At 42.0% G+C, this 25,698-nt stretch overlaps 1 protein-coding gene across 4 annotated transcripts; it reads left to right on the forward strand.

Moving 5' to 3' along the window:
• The first annotated feature begins 250 nt into the window (after positions 1-250).
• Positions 251-22,074, forward strand: spock3 (SPARC (osteonectin), cwcv and kazal like domains proteoglycan 3). 4 transcript variants are annotated; one of them, XM_037093305.1, is made up of 12 exons: positions 251-383; positions 583-708; positions 12,542-12,550; positions 12,683-12,722; positions 14,873-14,981; positions 16,615-16,723; positions 16,848-16,956; positions 17,204-17,317; positions 17,408-17,632; positions 18,999-19,061; positions 19,173-19,310; positions 19,581-22,074. In XM_037093305.1, the coding sequence occupies exons 2-12, from the start codon at positions 583-585 to the stop codon at positions 19,730-19,732; spliced, it is 1,194 nt and encodes a 397-aa protein (XP_036949200.1). In that variant the 5' UTR covers positions 251-383; the 3' UTR covers positions 19,733-22,074. The 4 variants fall into 4 exon arrangements, with proteins under 4 accessions (XP_036949200.1, XP_036949208.1, XP_036949215.1 ...); XM_037093313.1 differs by having other exon boundaries at positions 17,411-17,632; XM_037093320.1 differs by lacking the exon at positions 12,542-12,550.
• The last annotated feature ends 3,624 nt before the right edge of the window (positions 22,075-25,698 follow it).

The raw sequence follows: 25,698 nt of genomic DNA on the forward strand, positions 1-25,698 counted from the left end.
GGGTTTGTTTTGTTTTTGTTTTTTTGGGTGTGTGTTTTCTCTTTGTCTTGATTGTTTGCTGTAATTCGATCTTGTCACGTGATTTGCCCCTTTGTCTTTTTCATAACAGGTAATCAGTGGAATACACTTTTGTGGTGGGCCGATAGCAGTTGAGCCATCATGACTGTTTCCTCCGCACTGAGGAGAGGCAAAGAGAGGGTGGGGGGGGACGCAGGGCCCGCGCACGGTGCCATGCGCGCTCCCGCTTTCCGCTGCGCACAGACAGCCGGTGCGGAGAGAGAGAGAGAGAGAGAGAGAGAGAGAGAGAGAGAGAGGGCTGCTATTACTAGTGACAGAAAACGGCAGCGAGCACATACAGTCTGGAGAGCGGTTGATGCCACAAGGTAGGGGAGAACAACAACAACAACAACAAAACACAAGAAAAAAAAAAACCCCAAACATCTTTCTGTTCAGTGGTGACGCGCCGCGTCCGTCCGCTCGATGTGATGCGGGGCTGAGCCGCCCGTGGTTTTCCGACGCGATTGCGGTGTCCCGCAGCCTGATCCGATGTCCTCTCTCCCCGCTGTTGTTGTGTGTCCGCAGATGCTGAGCGCCGCCTTGCTGTGTGTGTGCGCCGTCGCCCTCGGACACTCGGTCTCCGCTCGCTCCGACAGCGGCAATTTTTTGGACGATAAGTGGCTGGCGGGGAGATGGGACAAATTCAGAGACGTGAGTACACATTTTAGGTTCTTGTGTCATCCAACGCCGTCCCTCCTCGTTATCTCATTGACACCACCACCACCTTTTTTCTCACCCCCCTTCTCCCTATAGCCACCCCTCATTGGTTTGTGATCATGCGCTCCTCGTTTTGTGTCCAAGCGACGCGTCACGGGGCCCGTCGTGGTTGTTTTGTCACACGTTCATCACCTGCTCCGCCGAGACAGTGTACAGGGGACGGCGCGGGGGTCGTCCCTGCCTGTGATGTGAGTGTGTGTGAGTCCGTGAGACATACAGGCATATAGGCCTCTGCGAAAACACAAATGCTCATCCTCAAGCTGTCCGAGAGGCACCGCTGAGTCCAGCCCGCCGCCCCCCGAAAGAAGGGGCCTAATTGCGGGCAGGTATGAGGGACGGGAGTCCGCAGCGGCGAGGCCTGCTTGTTTGGAGGCATGAGCACCTGGCACAGGATGAGATGCGAGTGTTTCTAGACATCACACTCACGTTCGTGTGGATCCATGGGTGTGTAATGTGTATATATATATATATATATATATATATATATATATATATATATATATATATATATATATATATATATACACATATATATGTAGATATCACAATATAGGCCCCGGTTGGTGGGTATAACAGCATTGGAACACAACGCAAAAGATGGCCAGGTGGAGCAGATGGACTCTCAGTGGATGCAGACATTTCCATACAGTACACTGAACGTTTTGATGAGCCTGAATGTACTGTAATGTATATAAAAAACTACAACCTGTATAGTACAGCACTGGGAGGGTCACCCCCCCCCATCTCAAAATCTAAAAACAGGACACCTGGCTTGCAATCAGCTGTGTCCGGAAATAGTTTGGATTTCTTCCTATTATGAATATTTAATTTATTTCGCTATGATTACAACAGAGGTGCATTAGATTTGCCGTCAGTCTGCTGTGAATGTGCCTCTGAACAGCTCTCAGAAGTGCTGGCATTTGAAAAATGTGCTTTAAAGCAGCATTATGTGACTTTTTTCCACCTTGAAGTAGCAGCTTCTAAATCATTTTGACGGTACCGTGTCTATCGACAGGGCGAGTGGCGCCTCTGTAACACTGCGACTTCAGATCACAGCCTTACATACGCGTTCACGTCAAGACCCAAAACATTGTTATCAAATCAGTTGTGATTATATAGCCATGAATCACAATCACAATTGGTTAAGCGGGCTTTACATTCTAGGCGATGAATGACCCTTTGTTCAGATAAGGAACAACTAGCCATGAAAGAAAAACTTTGGAGAGAGAGAGAGAGAGAGGACGATTGGTCGACTGCGGTGAGTTTTCATTATCGGGAATCGAGAAAATTGAGAAGATTCCCACGTGAATGGCTTCAAAATGTCACCACGGCTGAAGGCACGGCTTGCACATTGTATAAAATAAAGTGAAGACGGATGTCTGTAAATACGAAATGTCCCCCCAAACTAAAGACTGTCTGTTACATCACAGTTTTCATATCGTCCCATCGTGCCGCTGAATGCAGTTTGTGTGAAAGCAACGTTCGTGAGTTTGGACAATGTGAATTCAAACTGTAAAATGGCATTGGCAGTAACCACATTTCACAGATGAAGATCTTGGGATCTAACAGAATGACAAAGACTTTAAAAAAAGAAAAAAAGAGCAAGTGTGTGTTTGAGTGTCCTTGTGTACATGTGGGTCTCCCACGGGTCTCCAGCGCTGCACTGATTGCGTTCGAACTGATCTGGTTGATTATGCTGCTGCTGTCAGGCGCCATTACCCTGACGTGTTTCTTGAAGGTGGTGGTGCTGCTGCTGATTGTCATGGCACATGCAGCCTCTGATCGTGTGGCCCAGCTGGCTCACGAGGCTTAAGGTCTGAATCTTGCGTGGCATCAAGCGTGGCACTTTGTATAAACCCAGATCACGGCTGGACAGGAACCAATGTGTCTTAAAGCGAATGGTCGGAATGACGGAAACCGACAGCAGAGCCCCTCCTCCTCCTCCTCCTCCTCCTCCTCCTCCTCCTCCTCCTCCTCCTCATTTTGCTGAGCACCTGTCTGTGGAGCATCAGCCAGCAGAGTATCAGTGGACAGTTTTTACCCTCCTGACAGTCAGGATACCAAAATGAAGTGTCCTAAAGTAAATACAGGAAGGGGCAGCAGCCTGCACTCAGAACTGAGCCATGCAGATGTGCCTTAATAGTTGAGCCCGACCGATACTGGATGTTCTGGGCCGATACTGACACCAGTATTAGGTAGTAAAAATAGTATGATATCCATATATCGGATGACATGCATACACATTGATATACAATGCTTGTCTATACACAGAATATTATTTTCCAGATTGAAAAGTGGTTGTCAAACACTTAAGACAAAGATACGTATGTAATAGAGGCAGGATATTTTACATTGTAGAGGTTTTCAAATTGGACAACATATACCGATATACTAATATTTCACTGACTGATCATTCATCAACTTGCTTTTATTTCAAACAGAAATGCTTGTTTTAAACCCAGAGAATTTACAATTTTTTTTTTTGCAATTATGATTATTTCATTCTATTAGTTTTATCTCATTATTATTGGGTTTTTTTTTTGGTTCCATGAGGTAATCGTCAGTACAACACCTGAAATGGTTGACTTGATTTGGTTTCTGAAATTAAAAACAATGGCACTTCATCCAGATTACAGGCGGGGATGAGCGTCCAGTAGTGTTTAAAAAACATGTCTGTTTCCATCCATTTGATATATGTTGAAACAGGAAGGGTTGTTTTGTTTGTGTGTTTGATGTGACGATGATGAGACGAGTTCATTCATGACCCTACCCTTAGATTTGCCCCTGGTCAAGATGCTAAAATAGAATTAATGTATTCAAGCTTTCCACTGTTGCATCCTTATTTTTTTATCAGACATCAGCCTTTCAGTGTGTGTTCAGAAAAAAAAAAAAAATTGCATTTTCGTGGCTTGCGTTGCAATGCTTTCAGCTGGTTATAGTGTTGCGCTAAACAGCAGCAGATTCCAGATAGAAGTCGGGGGAATCGCTACCGTTGGGGGTACAGAGGAGAGAGAGAGGAGAACCCAAAGTGAAAAATAAATCTGTTTAAATATTTCCCTTCTGTAATAGTGCCGTGTAGGTTTCAGGTGGAGAGCATTTGTTAGAAGCACATCTTGCCTCTAACCACAGATTGCGGTAAATGGGTCCACACAAGCAGAAGTGATTTGTACACGCTTGCACTTGCATCCATGCACGCACGCACGCACACACGCAGACACAAACAGACGCACAAGTATGTATGCTCATATGCACACACGCGCGCACGCACATTACGAGAAACAGGCTTTTTGCGAGGGAGCCGTACTTCGAGTGTGCTGCAAAAACAACAGCGTTAACATAATGCACCAGAGAGAATACGCTCCTCACTCGCACCAGCTTTAATGAGTGGTTTCACCACCATGCTGCACACATGCAGGAGGATTTCTCTCTGAATTAGAGCCCCTTGATGAATCTGGTGTCAGGGAGAGAAAAGCAGGAGTAGCGCAAAGAACAAGGCAAAATGTTGCCATCTATTTTTATTTGTGTTTCCGTGCATCAGGACTTTTTGTTTTTCTTTTTTTAAATCTCCACTTTCCCTGCCCGCTAAAGTTAAGCGTGTGAACTCATCGGCTCAGGTGGAACCACGTGACACACCTCAGGTCCAACTATTCAGTAGGATTTGGATTATGCAAATAGGGTGTCAGGACAGAACGTCAGAGAGGAAAAGTGATTGGCCAATGCGCTGCTCTTTGAGATAGACAGCGAGACAAAGAGTGATAGATAGATAGATAGATAGATAGATAGATAGATAGATAGATAGATAGATAGATAGATAGATAGATAGATAGATAGATAGATAGATAGATAGTGGAAAGATAAGAACGTGATTGTCAGCAAACTGAAGGTTCTGTGTGCATTCACATCTGTGTTAACCTTGAGGCTCAGGCATTACAGATAAAGGTGGAGCACCGTAGCATTATCTGCTACATATGTATATATACACACATATGTGCCTTTAATGTCCTGTTTAATGTTGTGTGTTGCTGGGTGTTTTAACATTCTTTCACAGAGGAATTTATCTATATGGTGAAATGAAAATAAACGCAGGAATTACTCATCTTCCTCTTTGCGTCTTTCTACACAAAAGCAAAAGGTTAAAGCAGCTTTTTATTTCCTTTCTTTGATGCTCGGAATGAGGTGAATATAAGACAATGCTGCCGCGGCCTCGTTCCATTTCTAAATGAATTGATTCATTATCTGGATGTGCCGTAGTTCGAAGCTACACCAATCTGATGGATGTCGTCTCGGTTAATGGAACACATGCATCCCAACACTGTCACATTATTGTCACGTGACACCCTGTATAGAGGTTACAGCTCCAGGGGCTGGTTAGCACAGGAAGGCTGCAACTGTTTGTCATGACACATACTGCACTGGCAGTGATTGTGTCAGCCTAGAACATGTAAGAATTGTACTTCTGAAGGACACACACACACACACATATATATAAATATATACATGTTCACATCCAGAGAAAAGAGCATAGGCTTTATTAAACCCTCAAAAACAAAATAATGATCAGGAGTTTGCTTTATATCTGCTCTTTGTAAGTTCAAACGTAGCCAAGTTTAGTGTAAAGAGTTAGTGGTGATTAACAACACATCCCTGAATTAAAGCAGGCTTCACCACACAAACTAGTTCTTACATAGAAGTGATCTTTTACAAAAACTGGTTTAGCCGTCGAGGCTTACACTAGCTTGCTACATCACGTGTCCGGACTGCCGAGTTAGAGAGGTAATTGAAGAGGATTCATCCACACATGACAATAATAAATCCCATTTTTCAACATGGCTCAAATCACAAGACATCAATAACTCAAATCACCAAACAAGGTTAGCTTAATCAGATGTTTCGTCCTTGCTGTGAATGATATTAACATGAACACATGCATGCATAAACAATTTGTCGAGTAACGGTGGTTCCGTTCAGCATTAAGCTTCGTCATGTTTGGAAGTTACGACTTGTAATGCTGCAGTGACTTCCTTCTTACATACTCAACTACAAATGAATCCTAGCAATAGATTTATATATTAAAGTTGTGTTCAGTGATTTGACGTGGGATGTCAAAATGACCAGCTGGCAATTTCAGCTGGAACTGAAGTTGGATTTTGAAAATCTGTGCACCAACAGCTGTGAAAGCTGTGAATTATACTGTTTATTGTCACTTGTGTTTCATTTGTGTCTATCGCATAAGTCTTGGACACAGTGCTGTCCAACTTCTATGCATAGACACGTAACTGATGTTTGTATGCACGGAATAACACGCCGATGCGTCGGTATCAACTCGTGTTGCTAACAATGGCTACTAACCTGACAAGAACTGGTATTCCAACTTGTTTCGCAGAGTGTGACATCATGCTCCGAATTCCCAGGTACAGTGAATGGAGCGTGCAATCAGACATTATTGACATCATAATGCTGCAAAATTTAGCAAATTGCCCATTTTAAGCTTCAAGATCAACCAAAGTGGATTTTTAACATGCTGGTAGTTCACAAAGAAGTTTGGATACCTTAGTTTTGGATGAAAGTCTTTGCCGTTAGCGCTATCTTAATCCTACAATCAAATAAGCACAGTATTCATAATTAGACGTAATTTTTTTTTTTTCTCAGAACTGCACAGTACACCTCCTTTTTTATCTCATGTGATGGTATTCTAGGCCAAACTTTTCTTTGAATTTTACATTTTAGGCATGTACTGTCACTTTGATCTTTCAGCAAGAGCCATAAGTGGGTCTCCTGCTAAGTGCACTAGATAGGATCTTGGCCACTGATTTACTGTAAGTCCTGGATAGGCCTGGGGCTGTCTTCGCTGCACTGGTGCCATCTCGGTTTTTTTAGACATTCTGCTCTGTTTACTAGGTCTCGCCCAGCTTTCAGTGCAGCCACAGAGTAGAGAGATAAGCTGAGGAGGAAGATTTAACAATGGGTGGGAAAAAAACACACACACAATGAGTGATGTGCGATGAAGAGCACGACACTTAATTGCACGGTATAGGAATACATTAATGCCTCATTTGGACCCGGCCTCATTAAAGCAGCTTACACCTTTTCATCCTCTCCCCTCATCACCTCTTATCTGACTCTGTGTGTGTTTCTTTCCTGTGCATGTCCGTCCTGCGTTGTTTGTGTTGTGGAGGGTGAATGATGTAGGGGAGGTACAGAGCTGGAGGCCTTTTCCACTTCAAAGCACCTCAGTGTGTATTTGTGTGAGTTTCTGCGCGCGTGCATGCGACATGCTTGAGCAGGACAGGCAGAGCCATTAACAGTGAAAACATGCACATATTTCTCCTGTTGGAAGTCAGGAGGAAGGCAGCGAAGAGTCGGGAAAAGGTGTAAGGAAGCCAGAGGGACACAATTAGCGGGGCTGATCTGTGAATATCTTAAGCAAAGGTGAGAGAAGGGGTCGTCGGAGGCAACGTGTTCACGAGGACTTGGCTCTATAGGCGTGTAATTAAAACCAAAGTCGGGATGCACAGTGGCAAATTACGATGTTAGCCAACAGAGGCGAATGCACACGCTGTTGTGTTTGTGCACAAGAGGAGAGAAAAAAAAGGGACAGCTGACTGTAAGGGAGAGGGAGGAATAGAGGTGGAAAGAGATGGAGAGATAAATTGAAAAGTTGCTATTTTTAGAGCGCACACTCAGGAGGCCATTAGACCTATTGTTGAATTTCGGATTTTCTGTGGTTTTTGGAAAGTGGGTGGCTGGTTGCATGTGCAGTGAAGTGCATTCATGCAGTTATTTGATGTTTTGTAGCGCTGACGGATTCTGGCACTACAGTCAGTGTTGTGGTGATAAGTTTGTTTATAGAACTGGGCGTGTGTGTGTGTGTGTGTGTGTGTGTTGACGGGCATATGCGTGTGCGTTTCGTGTGTGTGCGTACGAGCTTGCGTGCGTCTACTGATTCCATTAAGGAATCAGACCGCAAGCACTTTTGTTGTCTTGACTGGTCTGGAGGGCCTTGCCCCCATAATGCAATGTTCTCATTATTCAGTCATCATGGTCCACAGAGCTAGAGGGAAACCATCCTGAACAGAGGCTAGAGTACCTCTTTATTTGGCTTTATCTTTGCAAAGCCTTCAGTGTATGGGTGTCCTTCATATTAAGATGTCAGTTTACTGTGCTTAAATCTAAATGAATTGAATTGCCGAACTTTTTTCTCATTGAAATATGGACCTTTTAATAGAAGTGGAAGGTAGAGAGGGAGCAGTGTTACCACGAGTAATGAGGAACCTCTAGTGAAGATGCAGAGGGTCAGAAGGGGCTAGAACTGAAGGACGAGCAGGAGAACTTAATTAGAACTGAGAGAAAGCACAAGGTGACCCTGCTCATTTTTGCAGAGTCCAAGGAAGTAAGAGAGAAGGAGATGCGCCAGCTAAAGTCGTGCTTTTTGAAAGATAACTAGGACCTGGTGGCAAACAGTGTCAGCGTATAAGGGAGCGAGACGTGCATAGACATGCTGCACATGCATAGAGACAAATAGATCCAAATCTAAATTCAGCTCCACAGTGCTGACCAGCAGTAACACCTAGAGGCGTGGGTATCACTGTGTAGAGGTCTTTGCATCATTTCCAATGAAGCAGTGTATAGATATGCACAACATCCTGTAGGCTCCTGCCATGTTGGTGTTGTTCCTGGACCATAACTGCAACGGGCCAATCACAGGTTTGTAATGTCACAGCTTTCTGTCACAAAGAAGAAAGAAAAAGAAAAGAACAGAAAAAGACCCACATGGGAGAAGTTATCCTTTCAAACATGTGTTAAACACTGTGAAAGGGTTTAGTTGAACCCAAACTCTGTTTTCCTAACCAAGTGTTTTTGTTGCCTAAACCTTACAAAGCATTCTGGTTGCCTAACCTTACCAAGTTAATTTTTTTCCGCCTAAACCTAACCAAGTATTTTTGTTTCCTAAACCTAACCAAGTATTTTTGTTTTATGCCTAAACGTAATGTAAACATAGTGTTTTTGTCATGTAAACACAACCAAATAGTGACCATAAAAAAAATAAAGCTGTGACAACTACCTCCAAATGTGGACTTTGTCACTTTTGATAGAATAATCATGGTGCAACACTGATTATGAAGTTCCTGCAACAACACCAATGTGAATCGCGTACCTATGACATCACAACAGCTTCATAGGTCAGTTGCAATTACGCTCCTGGATCCACATTAATTATGATGTTCAACACCAACATTACAATATCAGATAGACCCTGCTGACACATATAGATGTTAAATAAATAAATCATAAATCAGTGATACAAACAACTGAATGAATGTCTCTGGGTTCAGCACCAGTCACTATAAAAGCTTTGAGCAAACACCATACTGCACCATATTTGCAAACACCGAAAATGCATCCGAGTCATGAAATGCAGGTCAGTAACTCTGTAGGTGTTTCCTCTGCGGGTGACAATACAGGAAACTGCATCTCATCAGCAAACGTGGCAGACCTCCAAGGAGTTCACATATTTCTGCTGCTTGAAGCAAAATTGACAGCTTATAACAAAAAACCCCCAACATCCTGTAAACTTTGCAAAACTACAAAAAAAAACCCTGCATTTTCAACCACAGTTCAACCGACGCTGAACCTTTCTAACAAATATGTTTCTGTCTTGTCATGGCAGAGAACTTTTACAAAGAAGCTGCACCAACATTTATACCAAGGCCAATCTGAAGCAGCACAGTGTAGTACCGCCCCTTTATGAAAACACCTTTTCAGTCACCAACAAGCCCACTCTGTTGCATTTTTTATGAACTTACAATACGATTGTGTCAATTGTTATGGCAACAATGGAAAAAGGCAACTGAATTCACTTGTTGAGTGTTGAGCCACTGATTCGCATCCCTGTGGAGACTCTTGCCCTCACATAGCTGATGAAGTGTCACTTGTTTAAAGCACATTCAGCTTCACTGCTCTTTAGTTCCTTACTGCGCCATAACTAATAACTGCTTTATGATGAATAATGGCCTTCCTGCATCATGGCTGATTCACAATTAATCAGTCAGTGCCGTTACACCCATCACCATAGTGATGAATATATTCGTGCACAGAATATATGACCATAGCACGGTAAGTCTGATCTGTACATGTGAGAGTGAGAGGTGATTGTGTCCACGGGAATTACTGAACTGTATTTTACTCTTTGATTGAATTTGATGCATCCGATCGGTTCGGATTTTGCACGACACTGGAATGCGGAAAATGTACTAGGCGGACCTTTCATCCCGGTGGTATGACACTCGTCTCCATCGAGCCACGCTGTGGGATTTATGCTGATAAGATGTTTTTTTTCCTCTCCCCTGTTTCCTTCCCTTCCTATTTGTTCTGGCATAAAGAGCTGAATGAGTCACACACACAAACACACATGCAGAGAGTGAGAGAGAGAGAGAGAGAGAGAGAGAGAGAGAGAGAGAGAGAGAGAGGCCCCACACGAAAAAATCATGGAGAAATAGAGATCAAGACAGAAAGAGTGATTTTTTTTTTTCTGAGTTACAGTAAATCAATCAATCTAGTAGTAAGATAGTAAATTAATTAAGTAATTGTTATTATTTATTTATTTATTCATCTGGTTTATTTATTGAGTTGGAATGACTTACATTTCTATATTACCAATGGTTCATTCACAGGGGAAAAGCGCAATCTGGCATTTTTTTGCTTGATTTTACAGACGTCCCCTGGATGTCGAGGCGTCTGCAACATCAACATTTTAGAAGCGGAGCGTCTGTTCTTCACAAGCCACATTGATATAGTTTAGAGTTGTGATGACCAGTTTTCTGTATGTGTTAGATGTATAAATGCTCGTCTGTCAAAGGCAGCCTCCGCATTACAAATCAGTAGAGGTCCCCAGGTAATAGTAGCACCCATGCGAATAGGGCTTTTGATTTTGGATATTGTTTTATCGCGATGGGGCGCATGTTGTCTTTTCCTGGTTTTGACGTCGGTATTAAAGTAAAGTGATGTGATTTTTTTTTGAACTCGCCAGACTGTTCTACCGGTTCTATTACCCACTCTGTCATTATATCCACATTACTGATGATTACATATGAAAAATCTCACTGTCATACCAACAATATTGTTGGAGTACTGATATGAACAACAAAAATATTGTGAGATTTGATGCTCCAGCCTTGCATTAATGAAGTGCTTTTGAAGAGATTTCAAAATATGGAGATATAAATCGTGCATCATGATGTAGCCTAGAAATATCACAATTCAAGTCAAAGGCCATGTCGCCCCGGCGTTAGTGTCAGTTCAGTGACTTCATTAGAGGTTAAACAACTGTGATGTTGGCATGTGTGTAAGCATGTATGTGTGTGGCTGTCGCGTATGATGTAAACAGACGTGTTCTCGAGAGCATAGTGCAGTGTTGACTCTGAATGAAACCCGTGACAGAAACCAGCGAATGAAGCCTCTGAACACAACGCAGCTCTCCATTTCTTAAGCTCCCTCTACATTTGCATCAGAAGCCAGCACTGCCCTGGGTGTGTCTCCCGCTTCTATTAAAAGCAGGCAAATCACTCACCTCTGTGCTCGTCTGCAGCCCTTATTTAGACTGTTTAAACAAAGCCACAGGCAACAGATTGAACCATTTGACTTTATCTCAGAAGGTTTGAACAAAACAGTTCACTTTCAAATGTTTATGGAGAAACTAAAGCACTTTGGTACATGGGAAATAACATTATTCATAATTATTATGATTCATATATTCAGTTTTCTTGATGTGACAATGCAGTTGGCTTTATATAAAACAGAATATATGTGCGCTCTGGGAGGTCTGCATTTTCCCAGACCGATGAAGATTCAGCGTTTGATCATGTTTGTTTCTTACACTGTATTTGAGATCGTCTGTGACTGCAGCTTGACAAAGCGTTGAGTCGGATACCTTTTAGTACAAAACGTAACATTTTAACGTCTATTGTCTTTGCTGTAAATACAGATTCTTCACAACCTGATCCACGTCGGAGAAAATTAGTTTCCGAAAGATTTCATGCATTTCTGCCCCATGTAAATTTGACTGGCTGATCAGAATTTGATTCCAACTTTAATGCCTTTAAGTCTTCCCTTCATTTCAAATAGCTAAACATAATGTATATATTTTTTTCTTTTTCTTCTTTTAAAACCCTGTCATAGTAATTGCAATCCACTTCAAATTGCATTTTCACAAACCAAATCAAAGGAAGAGCTGTACGGAGCCATTTTATATTTCGTTTTTTCTTATATTCTTTCCCCCATCTACCTCAGTTGTTTACAAAAATGCTGCAAAGCTAATTTGCTCTGAGACTCCAGAAATGTTTCGTCGACTATGAAACACCTGACTTACCTTCGGCATGTGGGTGACGAGATAATGACAGATTTTTCATATTTGGGTGAACTTATCCTTTAATATTTCTCTCACATATTCAAAGGGTTTGGTTCAGGTGTTAAGATGCCACATGTGGTATATAAACAATTTTCCATTAGGCGATATGTGGGAGGATAAGCAGCACATACACAGAGAGCCCTTTTTATGCAAATGATCAGATAGAGCTGCTGTCGTGACATTGACACTGTCTCGGCTCAATGGATGCATGCTCCATGTGTTTGTAACTTGATGGTGTGTCGTCGAGTGCGTGTGTGTTTTCCAGATCATTTTATTTCATTATGCAAAGTTTCCACTCAAAAAGAAAGAACCTAATCAAAATGAATCCCTCATTCTCTCTCTCTGTAATGCTTTCTCCTGAAGGAAGTGGAGGTTTGTACAACAGCTTAATAGTATCGTATCTGTCATGTTTTTGGGTTTTTTTGTTGTTTTTTTTTTTTACTCTAGAAGTCATTTGAACAATGTTTTTGTTGTGATTTTGCTCATTGGTTAACCTTGTTTCAGGAGCCTGGAACGTGGACTCCATCCAAGCCCTTCGATCAAGGTGGGTGTGAGGAAGAGAGCCTCGAGTGCTGTTGGCTTTGTGGTAAAACAGAACACAAGAAAAGATACAAAAGGACTTGCACATCTTCCAAAAATGAAGACATCTTTAAATGTGGTGTTTTTTCCATCAATAATGTAGTTAAGATTTTTTACTCTGCATATGGATGTGAACTTGCAACAATATATACACAGTGATGAACAATCGTGAGTCATGATTTTTTCGAGCATACACAATTGATCCATTACATAAAATTAAATAGGGATAAATTAGGGAATCACAGTATATGCTGTAGAAAATGTACAGTACAAGTGAGTTGCTCGCTTGCTTATGTTTCCACTGGATCTGTCAACATCCAGTGCGACTGGCTGCCTCCAGACAAACTAGCAGAAAGACCACGAATGGCGTTTGTCCAATTAGGATCTGCCATGGTAAGAGGTATTAAAGTTAAAGGAGACATGATATGCTAATCTCCACATTCTTAATTTTGTTTTTGGGTTACTACTGGAAAATGTTGACATGCTTTGACAGCTTCTGTTTTTCAACCATGTAAAAGCTCTCAAGAAACCTATACGTATATAAAATGCTAAAGAAAACATCAAAAACAAACATCTGTACCCCACATAAAAAAAAAAAAATAAAAAAAAAATAAAAACCAGACTTGACAGAAATAAAAACAACAAAGTTTCAGCCACAGCAACACATATGGCACAGCATGCCATCTGGATATCACACAGCGAGGACTTCGGCTATGAAACAGGAGAATTGAAACGTCCAATAATTGGGCCTGAGATAGACTCAGATATTTTGTACAACCCATGTGTGTTTCTACGGAGCTTCTCAAGATGTATCCCTGAAAATATTCCCCTCAGTGCCAGACCTTTAAACTTTCTTAAAAAGTTCTTGCCATATGATCAGGCATTGGATCAGACTTTCCTTACATTGGCATATTTCTAAATTTGATTTTGCCTGTTGTCTGAAACGTAGACTCTCAAACATTTTGCTGTTCGTAACATGTTGCAACCAATCGCCCTGTGACTCATTACGGCTCAGACGTGGTTTACCAAGAATTAGTAGCAGTGAGGAAAGGATGGTGAGCATCTTGTGTACTTGATTGTGTAAACCTCCATTTGGCAGATTTTTACAATCACACTTCTCACTTATTAGTGTACTTATATGAGCGTGTGTTATTTGTGCTATTACCAAGTCTTTTCACTGCACCTACCAGTTGATTTTCTATCCTTTGTTCGTCTCATTTTCCATTTGTATCAGACAGTGATAAGCTCATGCACACATCCAGAAACAACGGGACATGAACACATTCACTCTCCCTTATCACTGTATCCTCAAATGCACACACACACACACACGCGCGCACACACACACATACACACACACACGTTGACATGTCAGGGAAACAATGGCATTAGATGCGTTGGAGGATGGAGGCAGGATAATCTGCCAAAGCTGCTCAGGGATTACTGTAAGGTTCTTTTAGAGCAGAGGTCATTCACAAACTGTTCTGAGATCAGCTGGAGGCCTCACATCCTGCACACAGGTTGCCATGCCGAAGGCTGACTTGCGGTCAGAAGCAGCTAGCTTGTCTTCACCGACATAGATCGCAGTCTCAGCCTGAGACTCAGATCTAAAATCGGCTCTCCCTTAAAAGCCAGATATGGCCCTCAGCTGTAAGATCTGATACCAGATCAGTTGGTGAATCTCAGCAAGAGCACACATGAGACTGACACTCAGTTCAGGATGATGTAAGGTCAGCAGCAGCCTCTAAAACCAGTCCCATCTGTTTTTAGCTGTAAAGATGCTTAATGGTATTATAGCTCATTCGGTTCAGCGTGAGAAAGACTTTGCCAGTGAACTGTAAGTGAACAGATAGCGGCTGGAATTAACACGCGCGGATTATTACACCATAGCTTGGATCTGTAAGAAAATAAAAGACAGTACATGGTTTAACTAGGAATCATTGATCCAGAACAAAAGGAAAATGTAACCTCGGTAGATTTTTTCTTTGTTTGTACTAGTGGGCTTTTAGGAAGCTCTTTAAAAAGGGAGGATATGTTTTTGTTGCACATGCAATTCAGACACACATTTACAGAAGACACTTGTTCTCATTTTATGCCTCTGTTTTGTGTTTTTAGGCCTCGATCCGGCCAAAGACCCCTGTCTTAAGATCAAATGCAGTCGCCACAAGGTGTGTGTGGCTGAGGATTACAAGACTGCGTCCTGTGTCAGCCAGAGGAGAGTTAGGTAAGAACACACGCACACACACTTGTCCTTATAAGAGGTTAACGTTTTGAAAGTTCCCTTCCTGAAATAAAAAGTCACAATTTCAAAAGTAAATGTAAGATTTTAATAGAGAGATAAAGACAATATGTCACATCGGAACTTGAATTTTTCACACGAATTATATAAATACAGCTGTGACTGGCGTTTTTGACCTGCGGATTAGAATTTCAGCATGTAGAAACAAGACATGGCATGGAAAATCCCAAGAAATCTGCCTCTTCTGTTTTTCACATGTGAAGTACATTTTTAACATATGAAAATAAAAAAAAAAACTTGTTACATGTGAATTATGTATTTTCATGTAAGAATTTGAAATCTACATGCAAGACATTTATGTTTTCATATCTATATTACATACACTAATACACAACTAGGTTTTTTCACACATGGAAAGAAAACACAAAATCAAATATTTGGCAATTTTCACATGTGAACCGATATTACAAAACATTTGAAAATAAAATAATGTCACATGTAAACTGCACACTTTCGCAAGAATTAAAATATTACACACAACGGTCTTATTTTTTTCACATGTGGAAACTAATTTTTCACATGGGACTGGCTATTTTCACATGCGAACTAAGCTTTTAGCACAACGAAAGACAATGTCACATGTGATCTGGACATTTTTTACTGTTTTTGTTCACACGGGAATGAACATTTCCACACGTGAATTACATTAAAGGTGCAGTATGTAAGACTAATAGAAACACATCCACAGAATGTGAAGAAGAATCAGTTTTGACCTTTATTGTGTTGGAGAGATGTCAACTGAAGTTAGCGTGCTAACCAGCTAGCCCCTTGCCACTTAGCACCTGGACTGATATGAGCGCCAGCTGCACAGCTAGCTGAGCTAACTAGCTACAGGCAGCATCTCGTGGTTAGTCTGGAAATATTTCCACATATGGAATCCCTCAAAGTTGCATTTAGTTGTTTCCTTGACAAAGCCAGTAATGAAGCAGTGGATTAGGAGCAAATCAAATCTCTTTTATTACTTTGCGTCCCTTCTCTCCTCCCTCGTTGTTTCCCTGCTCACTTATTCATGCAGCATGATAAGCACCAACACCAGAGGGGTGGTTGTTTTTCTGTTTTTTTCCAGCTGGTCTACTGGTTTCCCGGCTCTTTTGTGACTGTTGTGTGACATTACTTTTTAGTCCAATTACCCCGGTGTTGGCACTGCCTTACAACGGACACAAAGTCCTGCCAAGTGATATGAATGGGCTTTGTATGTATGTGTGTGTGTGTGTGTGTGTCTGTCTGGGACACTGCAGACTGGACAGAGGACAGAAACGCCATACTGACCTCATTTCCCATTCTTAGCAACAACACAATTGCGACTGCACAGTGTAAGCAAATCAGAAAATAATCACACATAAATCCTAATCCATGTCTCATTCCTGAAATTGATGTAAGAACAAGAAAAAAATGCAGCGCAGCTATGGACATTCTTAGAAAACATTAGTCTGGAATGACGCCGGAAGGATAAACAGCGCATTGTGATGAAGACAATCATTCACAATATTTTTCCTATGCACACAGATGTTTAGTGTGCGTGTGTGGAAAAATGAGTCTTTCCAAATCTCCTCTCTAGTTTTAAAGATGCCAGTTTGTACCAGAGCCCGGGGTCGAAGTGCAAACCCTGCCCTGTGGTCCACCCTTCCCCTGTCTGTGGAACTGATGGCCACAGCTACTCCACCAAGGTACCCGCACGCACACACACACACACACACACACACGATCACCGCTATCTCACATCCTAGCAGTGGTGATGAGACGCATATCCTGAATTTTACCCCCTCTTCTGTCCGTGTCGCTCCTGCTCAGTGTAAGTTAGACTACCAGGCGTGCATCACTGGAAAGAAGATCGCTGTGAAGTGCGCCGGCCTGTGTCCTTGCCCCGCTCAGCCCGAACAGAGCTCTGCGGAGAAGAAAGGTACAAGGCTCTGCACACATGACTGCACACTGCAAGCCAGGAGAAACAGTAAATTCCCCTTAATTAAAAAGTTACTTACATGGTGTCAAAGCCCCCCTCTGCCCTACTAAAGTGTCCTTTAGCACAACACTGAAGTTGTAAGGCAGCTGCGCTATAGCTGACTCTGACTTCTCGTCTCCACAAGGGAGAAGGGAGGCAGTAAAGCATCACTTTATCATCATTAATCATCAGTGTAATTGCTCCTCAGTGTGCAGTGAGTCGGACTTGAAGGAGGTGGTGAGTCGTCTGAGAGACTGGTTCAGAGTGCTGCACGAGAACGGCAACCACAAGAGAGTCAAGATCCAGAAGCCAGAGAAGAACAGTGAGTCACGTGACATTAACACAAAACGGCCCATCTTGCGTTACCGCCTGGCTGTACCCACCGTCGCTCATTTCTTTAACCTTTCGCCAGCAGAGTTCGAGGTCGGGGCGTCACCTATCTGTAAGGACCCCCTGGGCTGGATGTTCTCCCGGCTGGACACGAACTTTGACGTCCAGCTGGACCAATCAGAGATCAAGAGCCTCTACCTGGACAGGAACGAGCCGTGCTCCGATGCGTTCTTCAAGTCCTGCGACACGCGCGCCGACAAGATTATAACCAGCTCCGAGTGGTGCACGTGCTTCCAGAGGCACACAGGTACGGTTGTCTCTCCGTACTCAACATGCAGATACAAACATGGATATTTATTAATACAATTCATTCAACCTTTAATTACATTTTTTTCGAAGAACCACCGGGTGATGCCCAGTGCATGTTGTAAAATGTACCACAAAAACTAAAATCAGTTTTTCCAGATTGAGGCAGGCAGGACTTCAGCAACTGCCATGCACTTGATCAAGTCTAATAATGACTACCACACCAAATGATGTATGATTGCATGTTGCCTTGAAGGGCTTTATTAAGCAATAGAATAAAAAGCCTGTCATGTTTCAGTTTATGACTGAAGGCAGAGGGCTGTCTATAGATAACATCACCATAATCCAAGTCAAACCACCACACCACAGTTATCTGCTTCCTACTGAGCAGATGAAAACCAGTTACGCTTCTGCACCAATCAAAAAATCTTGCAGTGCTGATTGGATCCTGGATCTGAACCAAAGCATATTCTAGAGTCTATTCCGGGCTGAGACTCATCCTACGTGAAAACATTACATCCTTTGTGAAGGTATATATATATATGCTCAGAATCATTACCACTCTAAATGGAGACAGTATTGAGTTACACATGAAAACACAGATGTTAGTCAGCTTCAGCCTCTGGATCGTATTCTTATCTTAATGAAAAAAAGAATGGTGGCCCTGAGGGTAGAAAAACCCCACGATATTTCAGAAAACAAAACTTTATCGCCTCATATAAATGTTGCATTTTGAGCCCCGGGGCCACCGTAGATACAGGGAAGATGAAAAATAAGCAGGCTTTAAACAAAAACCCAATTAGTACCCGCTAATGTCCACAGCCATCATTCATCATCACAGACTGACTTTCTGGTTTTGAAAAATTGTGGCTTGTTTGATCACTCTCTGATCGTACACTTCGTCTCTTCCTACTTGGCTGTAGAGATGTTACTGTGTTCCACAGACTTGGTGAACAAAGTTTTGTCGTAACTGCTCAAATTGATTGGCCTAAGTTTAAATAAACTATAAACTAACTTCTACAGACAAAAGACACCTTCCAGTCAATCAGAATGGAATATCCTCCCTCTGCATGTACAGAAAACATAACTGTAGTCTCTAAAAAACAATAAATGCGGCACAGTACAGTACAATGCACGGCATTAAAGCGCCATTGTATAAGACCTTGGATGAAAATGAGTTTTTTTGCATAGAGAAACAGTATTCACAGATGAGTCAGTCGCACGTATAAAAGCAGAAGCAGCAGGATAACAAACGCCACAACAAAAGAAAAGAAAAGGACACAAAGTAAGCAAAGTTCTCACAGATCCAGCCCAGAAAAGCAGACTTGTGCAGTTTGTCACCGCAGTCCCTTGTCTCTCCTTTGCAGATTCCCCTTGTAAAGCAGAGCTGTCCAGTATCAACAAAAAGCAAGCGGGGAAGAAACTGCTTGGTGAGACAGACACAATCACACACACAGACACAAACACACACACAAAGGCGAAACGACAAGTGTGTTCGCTGTAATTCATTGTGTGCGTCTGTGTGTTTTTTCTACGTGCAGGGCAGTACCTTCCGTCCTGCGATGAGGAGGGTTACTACAGGTCACACCAGTGTCACAGCAGCAGCGGCCAGTGCTGGTGCGTGGATCGCTATGGCAACGAGGTGTCTGGCTCACGCACCCATGGCCCGGCGAACTGCGGTAGGCAAAAATCCCAGGGGGGGGACAGGGTGTCATATTTCTGTGTTCGCGTGAGGGAACAAAAAAGATTCGCAGGGAAGGTAACACAGAGGGAATAATTCATAGACATCAGCGTCAGATTTATTGCTCATACTGCACAAAGGGTGACTGTAAAAGTGATTGCATTTTTTATTTGCATACTCTACCCATACTCTACCGATGCAAAGTAGTTTGAAAATCGTCAGAGTTGCCCCCTTTAACTGGGAGATTTGGTTTGTTCTGTGTTTCCAGGCGTGATTTTGGAGTCTTCTGGAGACCTCGGCAGCGGAGACTCGCTGTTCACCGACGACGACGAAGACTCCTTCGTCCTCGACGACCAGGCCGGGATGGACGACGAGGACGACGAGGATGAGGACGGCGACGACGACGAATACCTGTCGTAATTTTTATTTTTTTTTTTCTTTTTCCGAAAAAGAAAACAACAAAAAAAAGAAAAAAGAGAAAACTGTTTGTTTGGTCAAACTGCACGTTTCTAGGTGACTCCCCCAGGCAGATACTTAATCGTACTAACAGCCTACGGACTACTCTCTGTGTATTGTTTGTTCATTAGTAAGAAAAGAAAAAAAAGAAAAACAATATTCCTGGCAAACGTTTATGATTTCTCTTCCTCTCTAAGTATAAAATATGGTTAACGGCACTTGCTCACTTGTGTGTCAGCCGACCAGAGAACATAACAAGGACTAATCGACAAAAAACCAATCCAGCGCTTTGGATTCGGTCACGTGTGCAAAAGACCTCTCCCCTCATTGGACAGTCTCATGTCTTCTAGTGTGTCACGTCCTTGTGCAGCACTCCCGACGCCCGAGTGTGTTGACGCCTGAGGGCGCAATGTTAAAGAGATTTCCCCCTTCTTCTTCTTCTTCTTCTTCTTCTTCTTCTTCATCCTCTTCCTCTCCTCCCCCCCGAACCCCTTTAACTCCTTATCAAAATGTTCCTGTGTATAGGTGGGATGTTGATGATGTAGATAAGAGAATATTGCACTCTTTAGGTTTTCTTTTGATCTTGATTTGTAACTGTGACTGTAACTGTGTGGAAAAAAAACAAGATAAGAGTTAGACATGCTTCATTAGGAGTATTAAGGCAAAAAAAAAAAGAGAAAAAAAGGAAAAAAAAGAAGAAAAAAAAAACACAGTGTGAGTTGGATAACAATCAGAACCGACATGCTAGCTGTTTTCACGGAGACACAAATCAAATCAAATCATCTCAAAGGCTCAGCAACGAGGGAGGAACAATGTACTGCTCGGCCGGTGGTGTGAGAGGGGGGGGTGAACAAAAAAAATGTTATTATTATCTATTTTTCTAATCCATTGTTGGATGAATACAGAAGATGAAACAGATTTGTCGTAGCATGTCTAATACTGCGTGATGTCGTTTCAGTCTGTAGAACCAGAGGCTAAAAAAAAAAAAACAACAAAAAAAAAAACCTTTGTGGAACCGGAAAATATATAGATAAAACTGAAGCTTGAGGACGACAAAAAAATTCCCTTCGAGCGTGTACAGATGAAAACTGCACTTGCATAGTTATACACGTCTGTGTGATTATAAGAGAAAAAAAAAGGAAGAAAAAGTTTACTTATCTTTAATACGTCGAAGAACACCTCGTCGCAGCTCACGTCGCAGGATCAACGTCCGGGGGTGGTGGGGGAGGGGCGGGGGGTTGATGTTTTTAAAAATCCTTCATGATCTGAGCACACGGTGTGACAGGATACGTCTCTTGCACAGTAATAAAACCCACGGAGCCAATGCGGACCTGTCGAAAAAAAAAAAATGTCCGGCGGGAGGGTGAAGGTGTGCCTTTAACTGGTGAGGGCGGGTGCTGGCAGCAGTGGCGAGGAGCATGCTTACCGGGCTACGACTTGAGCTCGTCTCTACGCTGCGTTAAGAGCGGCTTTCGGAAAAAACGTCTCTGGGTTTTGGTATGGCTCGCGCTCTGGGTCTCTCTTATGATGGTGTTAAATATAGGCCATACTTCAGATCTTTTTTTGATTTGTAACTTAGGGTAGTTAGAGTGTAGAGAAGCACAGATATATTTAACAGTTAAGGCATAACAACACTTAGATTCTGCTGGATTTGAAAATGGTTTATATATTAGTACACTGGCTAGAGGAAGCTTTGGTTTAGACAGCTTTATATGACAAAAAAAAGATGATCATCTTACAGTGGTTTTCTTTTTTTTTTTTTTTTTTCTGCTTTTGCTTTTATTTGTACCCGACCTGCTCTGTCGACTTATATTGTATATCTGTCAGGGTTAAAAACTGATTCCCAGATTTGTGTATTCTTGATAAGTCCTGTGACTGTTTATGCAGACCTGGGATTTGCTGAGCTCCGATGTTGATTTTCACTTATTAAACCAGCCGTCGGGCATCATTTTGAATCAAACATCTCTTTGAAATTCCATGTTAAGACCTGAAAAGTGCCATCTAACTGTCCGATAGTTTGTTTGTTTGTTTTTTTTGTTTTTTGTTTTGTTTTTTGGTCTCCCCTCATTCCTTTTAACTTGGAATTTCAATTCACTTTAAGGTCTGGAGACGATTTCAGTCTGAAAGTGTGCAGTTTTCATGAGTGTGATGACACGCAAATCATTTCGATGACCTCAGACACTGTAGCCACTCAAAACCAATCACACACTGTCATCACAGCTCTGATAGCGTTTTAAGGTAATGATACAGATGCATTTTTTACAGTGTATGTATGATTTGCTGAAATAAAAGCTATATTGACCAATGTTTGGCGTGAAGTGTTACTCGGAGGACGGATGTGACTGCTTGCATCCATGTGACCAAGTTTCTGTTCCGTGTTTTTGTTTCGATCATGTATTTCTGTCCCTTTTCCAGGCGAAAAAAAAGAAAAGAGAGGAAAAAAAAAGACGAGTCTGTGGTGTTTCTGCGCTATAGAATTTGAGGATGTTTAAATTTACGTTCATGGAGGAAGTGAGAAAGCACATGTCCATCCATATCTGTTTTAGGTTGGACAGCTGCTGTCGAATTGCTGTAACATCTGCCATAAGTGGAAGTTGAAAGTGCACCACTTAAAGGCTAAGTTAACGTAAAAATTGGAATTCAGCCGTTATCTTCCCACCCTCATGCCGATGTAAAGTCGGGGAAGTTTTGTAGTTCACAAAACAGCGTTGCAAAAAGACAGGTGCGGAAAAAATAAAAAAAAGGCTCCATACAGCTCGCCTGGTATAATCAAAGTCTCCAGAACTTCAGAAATCCCAAATTGAATTGAAAATATGTTATTTACTTCCTTTATAACAGACAAAATCTTCACTGTAGCTGCTAAGCTAAAAGCGTTAGCAATCACCCATCTGAAGTGAGTGCACAAGCTCCACAGCGAAGTAGATGTACTTCTTTTCAAAACAATTTTTTGTTTGAGTAGATAATGACTTTTTTTTTTTTTTTTTGGTGAACTTATCCTTTAAGGCAAATTCTTAAGGAGAAGTGACTTCGTGGTCAGGAGAAATGAACTGCTCGTTTCAAGGCGACGAGTTGTGTGTGCAGGAACATTTCTGCATTATGTAGGAGAGGAGCAGGTGAATATTTTATGAGCTGCCAGCCGTCACTCCCACACCGCACCTATACGTACACTCACACGGACACACAGCAGCTACAGGCACACGTAGAGCAAAACAGACACATCAAATGAATTAACACAGGAAAACACACAGTGTCTGATCTGGAAAAAGTTAGGTTCCCCCCCTTTTTTTTTTCTTGCTGTGAGAACTACACAAGTGTAAGCAGACTGCAGGAAGTCACACAACGCATAAATCTGTGTGTGTGTGTGTGTGTGTGTGTGTGTGTGTGTGTTGGCAACGAGAGCTGTCCACAGCTCCACATAGGGAAGTCACTGGGTAAATATCAAGCGTTCACTTCCACACACTCTTCCCTCCGCCTGTATGTGCCAAGCGCAGAAATGTGCAGAGATACCATCTAACTTTCACACAGCGGAGCCCCGATGTTGGAGAGCGTCCAACAATAAGAAGTGATTTTGGAGACAGTATGACTGAGCGCTGATGGGAAATGCCTCAAATTGCAGGAAGCACTTACGATGTTCTGAAGTCAGGTTTCTTGGATAAGCAGCAGTGTGTGACGCAGGTTCTTTTATATCTTCACCACTCTGCTGCCTGATGAGGTGCTGTTCCTGAATGAGCTGTAAAGACCTGCCTAGTTTGTGTTATTAGACATAATAAGATGCTATTAAGATAACAATAACGATGTATTCAGCAGCTGCAGAACCATCTCAGTTCAATGGGGGTGCTGGGGACAGTGCTAATGCTAAGGTCCAGTTAGTTATGTGCTTTTGACCATATAACATAATTCAATTCATTTTACTGGCTTTTTTTTTTTTAAAAAATGGAACAACTTCACAAGGTTAAGTAGACATGTGCATTTTAAGTAAGAAGTGGATATACATTAAACGAAATTGAATGGCCAGTGAAGTTTCGTAGTCCATATAACATTTCTGGAGCTTCACAGCAACACGGCGTTGCAGATTTCTCCGAAGCATCTGAAGTGGATGGGGATTTGTTTTTAAAAACTCAAAACAACAAACTGAAAAAAAAAAAGGTCCTCAAAATGACTCCAGACAGCTGACCCAAGGGCCCCGGGATCACAAACTGATTTGAAATGACGCTAATTAAAACCCTGATGTGCTTATGAGCTTGTGCGTTAATTTTTCTCGATGATATGATCCACTTACCAGATTTTACAGCGTGGGAGTTGTACCTGAAATGTATTTTTTCCAGTGTCCTTTTCTTTTTCCAACCACTTGAAGGGATACAGCTCATCAGCTACAAAATGGACGCGGTGATGAGACAATTGTCTCCACACTAACGACAATAATGATCCTTGAAAGTCAGTTCATATGTGCATCTTAAAAACAAAACAATGAAAATGATGATTATACTGTATACTGGTGTATGAATGTTGTAAAAAGGAAACAAGAACATCATATGATACCATACAATCAAGGCACAAGGCAGATGTATTGTCATTTTGTATAACACTAGTCCTTTTATGCTATATTCACAGAAAACAAAACAGCATATTTCATTTCTTTTACATCCAAGTTTTCCACCATGTTGCCTCGCCATTCTACAAAACGCATTTGCTGAATGCGATGATTGCCTGTTCCTCATCTGTGGCTAGAGAAACCGCAGTAATGATAAACGATAATTATAATCACAGCCTCAACTATCCATTGTTGTTTTTTTTTTTTTTGTTTTTTTACCAGCTGTTCTCTCCGTCTGTGCATCTACAGCGGCATTGTGGGCTCGTTTCAAAAGGCCTGAGCTGAGCTTCCAGGGCAAGCTGCTGAGGAGGCAGTACAGCTCACCTTTAATGGTTAAGTCACTGTTGGTCAATACTCTGAGACACACACACACACACACACACACACACACACACACACACACACACACACACACACACACACACACAGTGGGCTCATGTTACTGTTTCTGAGTCAGCGCAAACAATAGACATCCATTTAGCAGTGGGACAGAGGAGCAGGTTTAATGGTTGTAAACTATTTACCAGTTGAATCAGAGCCCATAGAGCTCCTGTCAAGAAACACATGATTATTTCATACTCTGCCCATCTTGTGAACACTATAAGATGATATACCATACCTCGCCTGCAAGCTATATGAATAAAATGCACAGATACTTCAAACCGCGTTGAGATAAAGGTTTTAAAATATGGACAAGGGGCTCAACAAATACCTGCACGTGGTTCTCATTTAAAATGTATTCGCAGAAACTATGATAAACATGCCTGCAGATATATATATTCTAAAAGCCTTCCAGAGCACTAAATGCAGTGTAATTTACTGTGACGTATGAATATATTTGGCTTTCATAGGAAGAAAAACTTTAGCCATTAATTGACAAATGTTTAAAGACTGATTACTTATACTACTACTGTAGTAACTACCATGATCATTATAAAAATTAAAAAAAAAAAAAAAAAAATCCATTCAGGCTCAAATCTTGCTGCTTCCTGCCAAGGCGGCCTACAGCATAACTTGTTTTCCTGTCTTTCAAACAATCAAAGGCTTCCAGGAATGGTTCTTTTTCTGTGCACTACAGAAAACACTTAGGTGTGACTCACTATCAGCCATCGAGCTGTTTTCCTCTGAATTCCTGTGTTTTATGGAGGCGGACAGCAGCACGCAGAGAGAGCTTTCCCATCAATAACCGTTAACTGCTTAGCAGCTCGATTCTCGTCAGGTCAATGCGGGATGGGAGTGAAAACGGAGGGGAAGAGGCCGTAATCTACACATCAGTAGATTTAGGATACACTCACGGGGGATCAGATTTATGGCAGGTCAGTCTATCTGCATGAGGAAT

Source organism: Acanthopagrus latus, chromosome 1 (assembly GCF_904848185.1).
Source record: "Acanthopagrus latus isolate v.2019 chromosome 1, fAcaLat1.1, whole genome shotgun sequence".
In the NCBI taxonomy this organism is placed as follows: Eukaryota; Metazoa; Chordata; class Actinopteri; order Spariformes; family Sparidae; genus Acanthopagrus; species Acanthopagrus latus.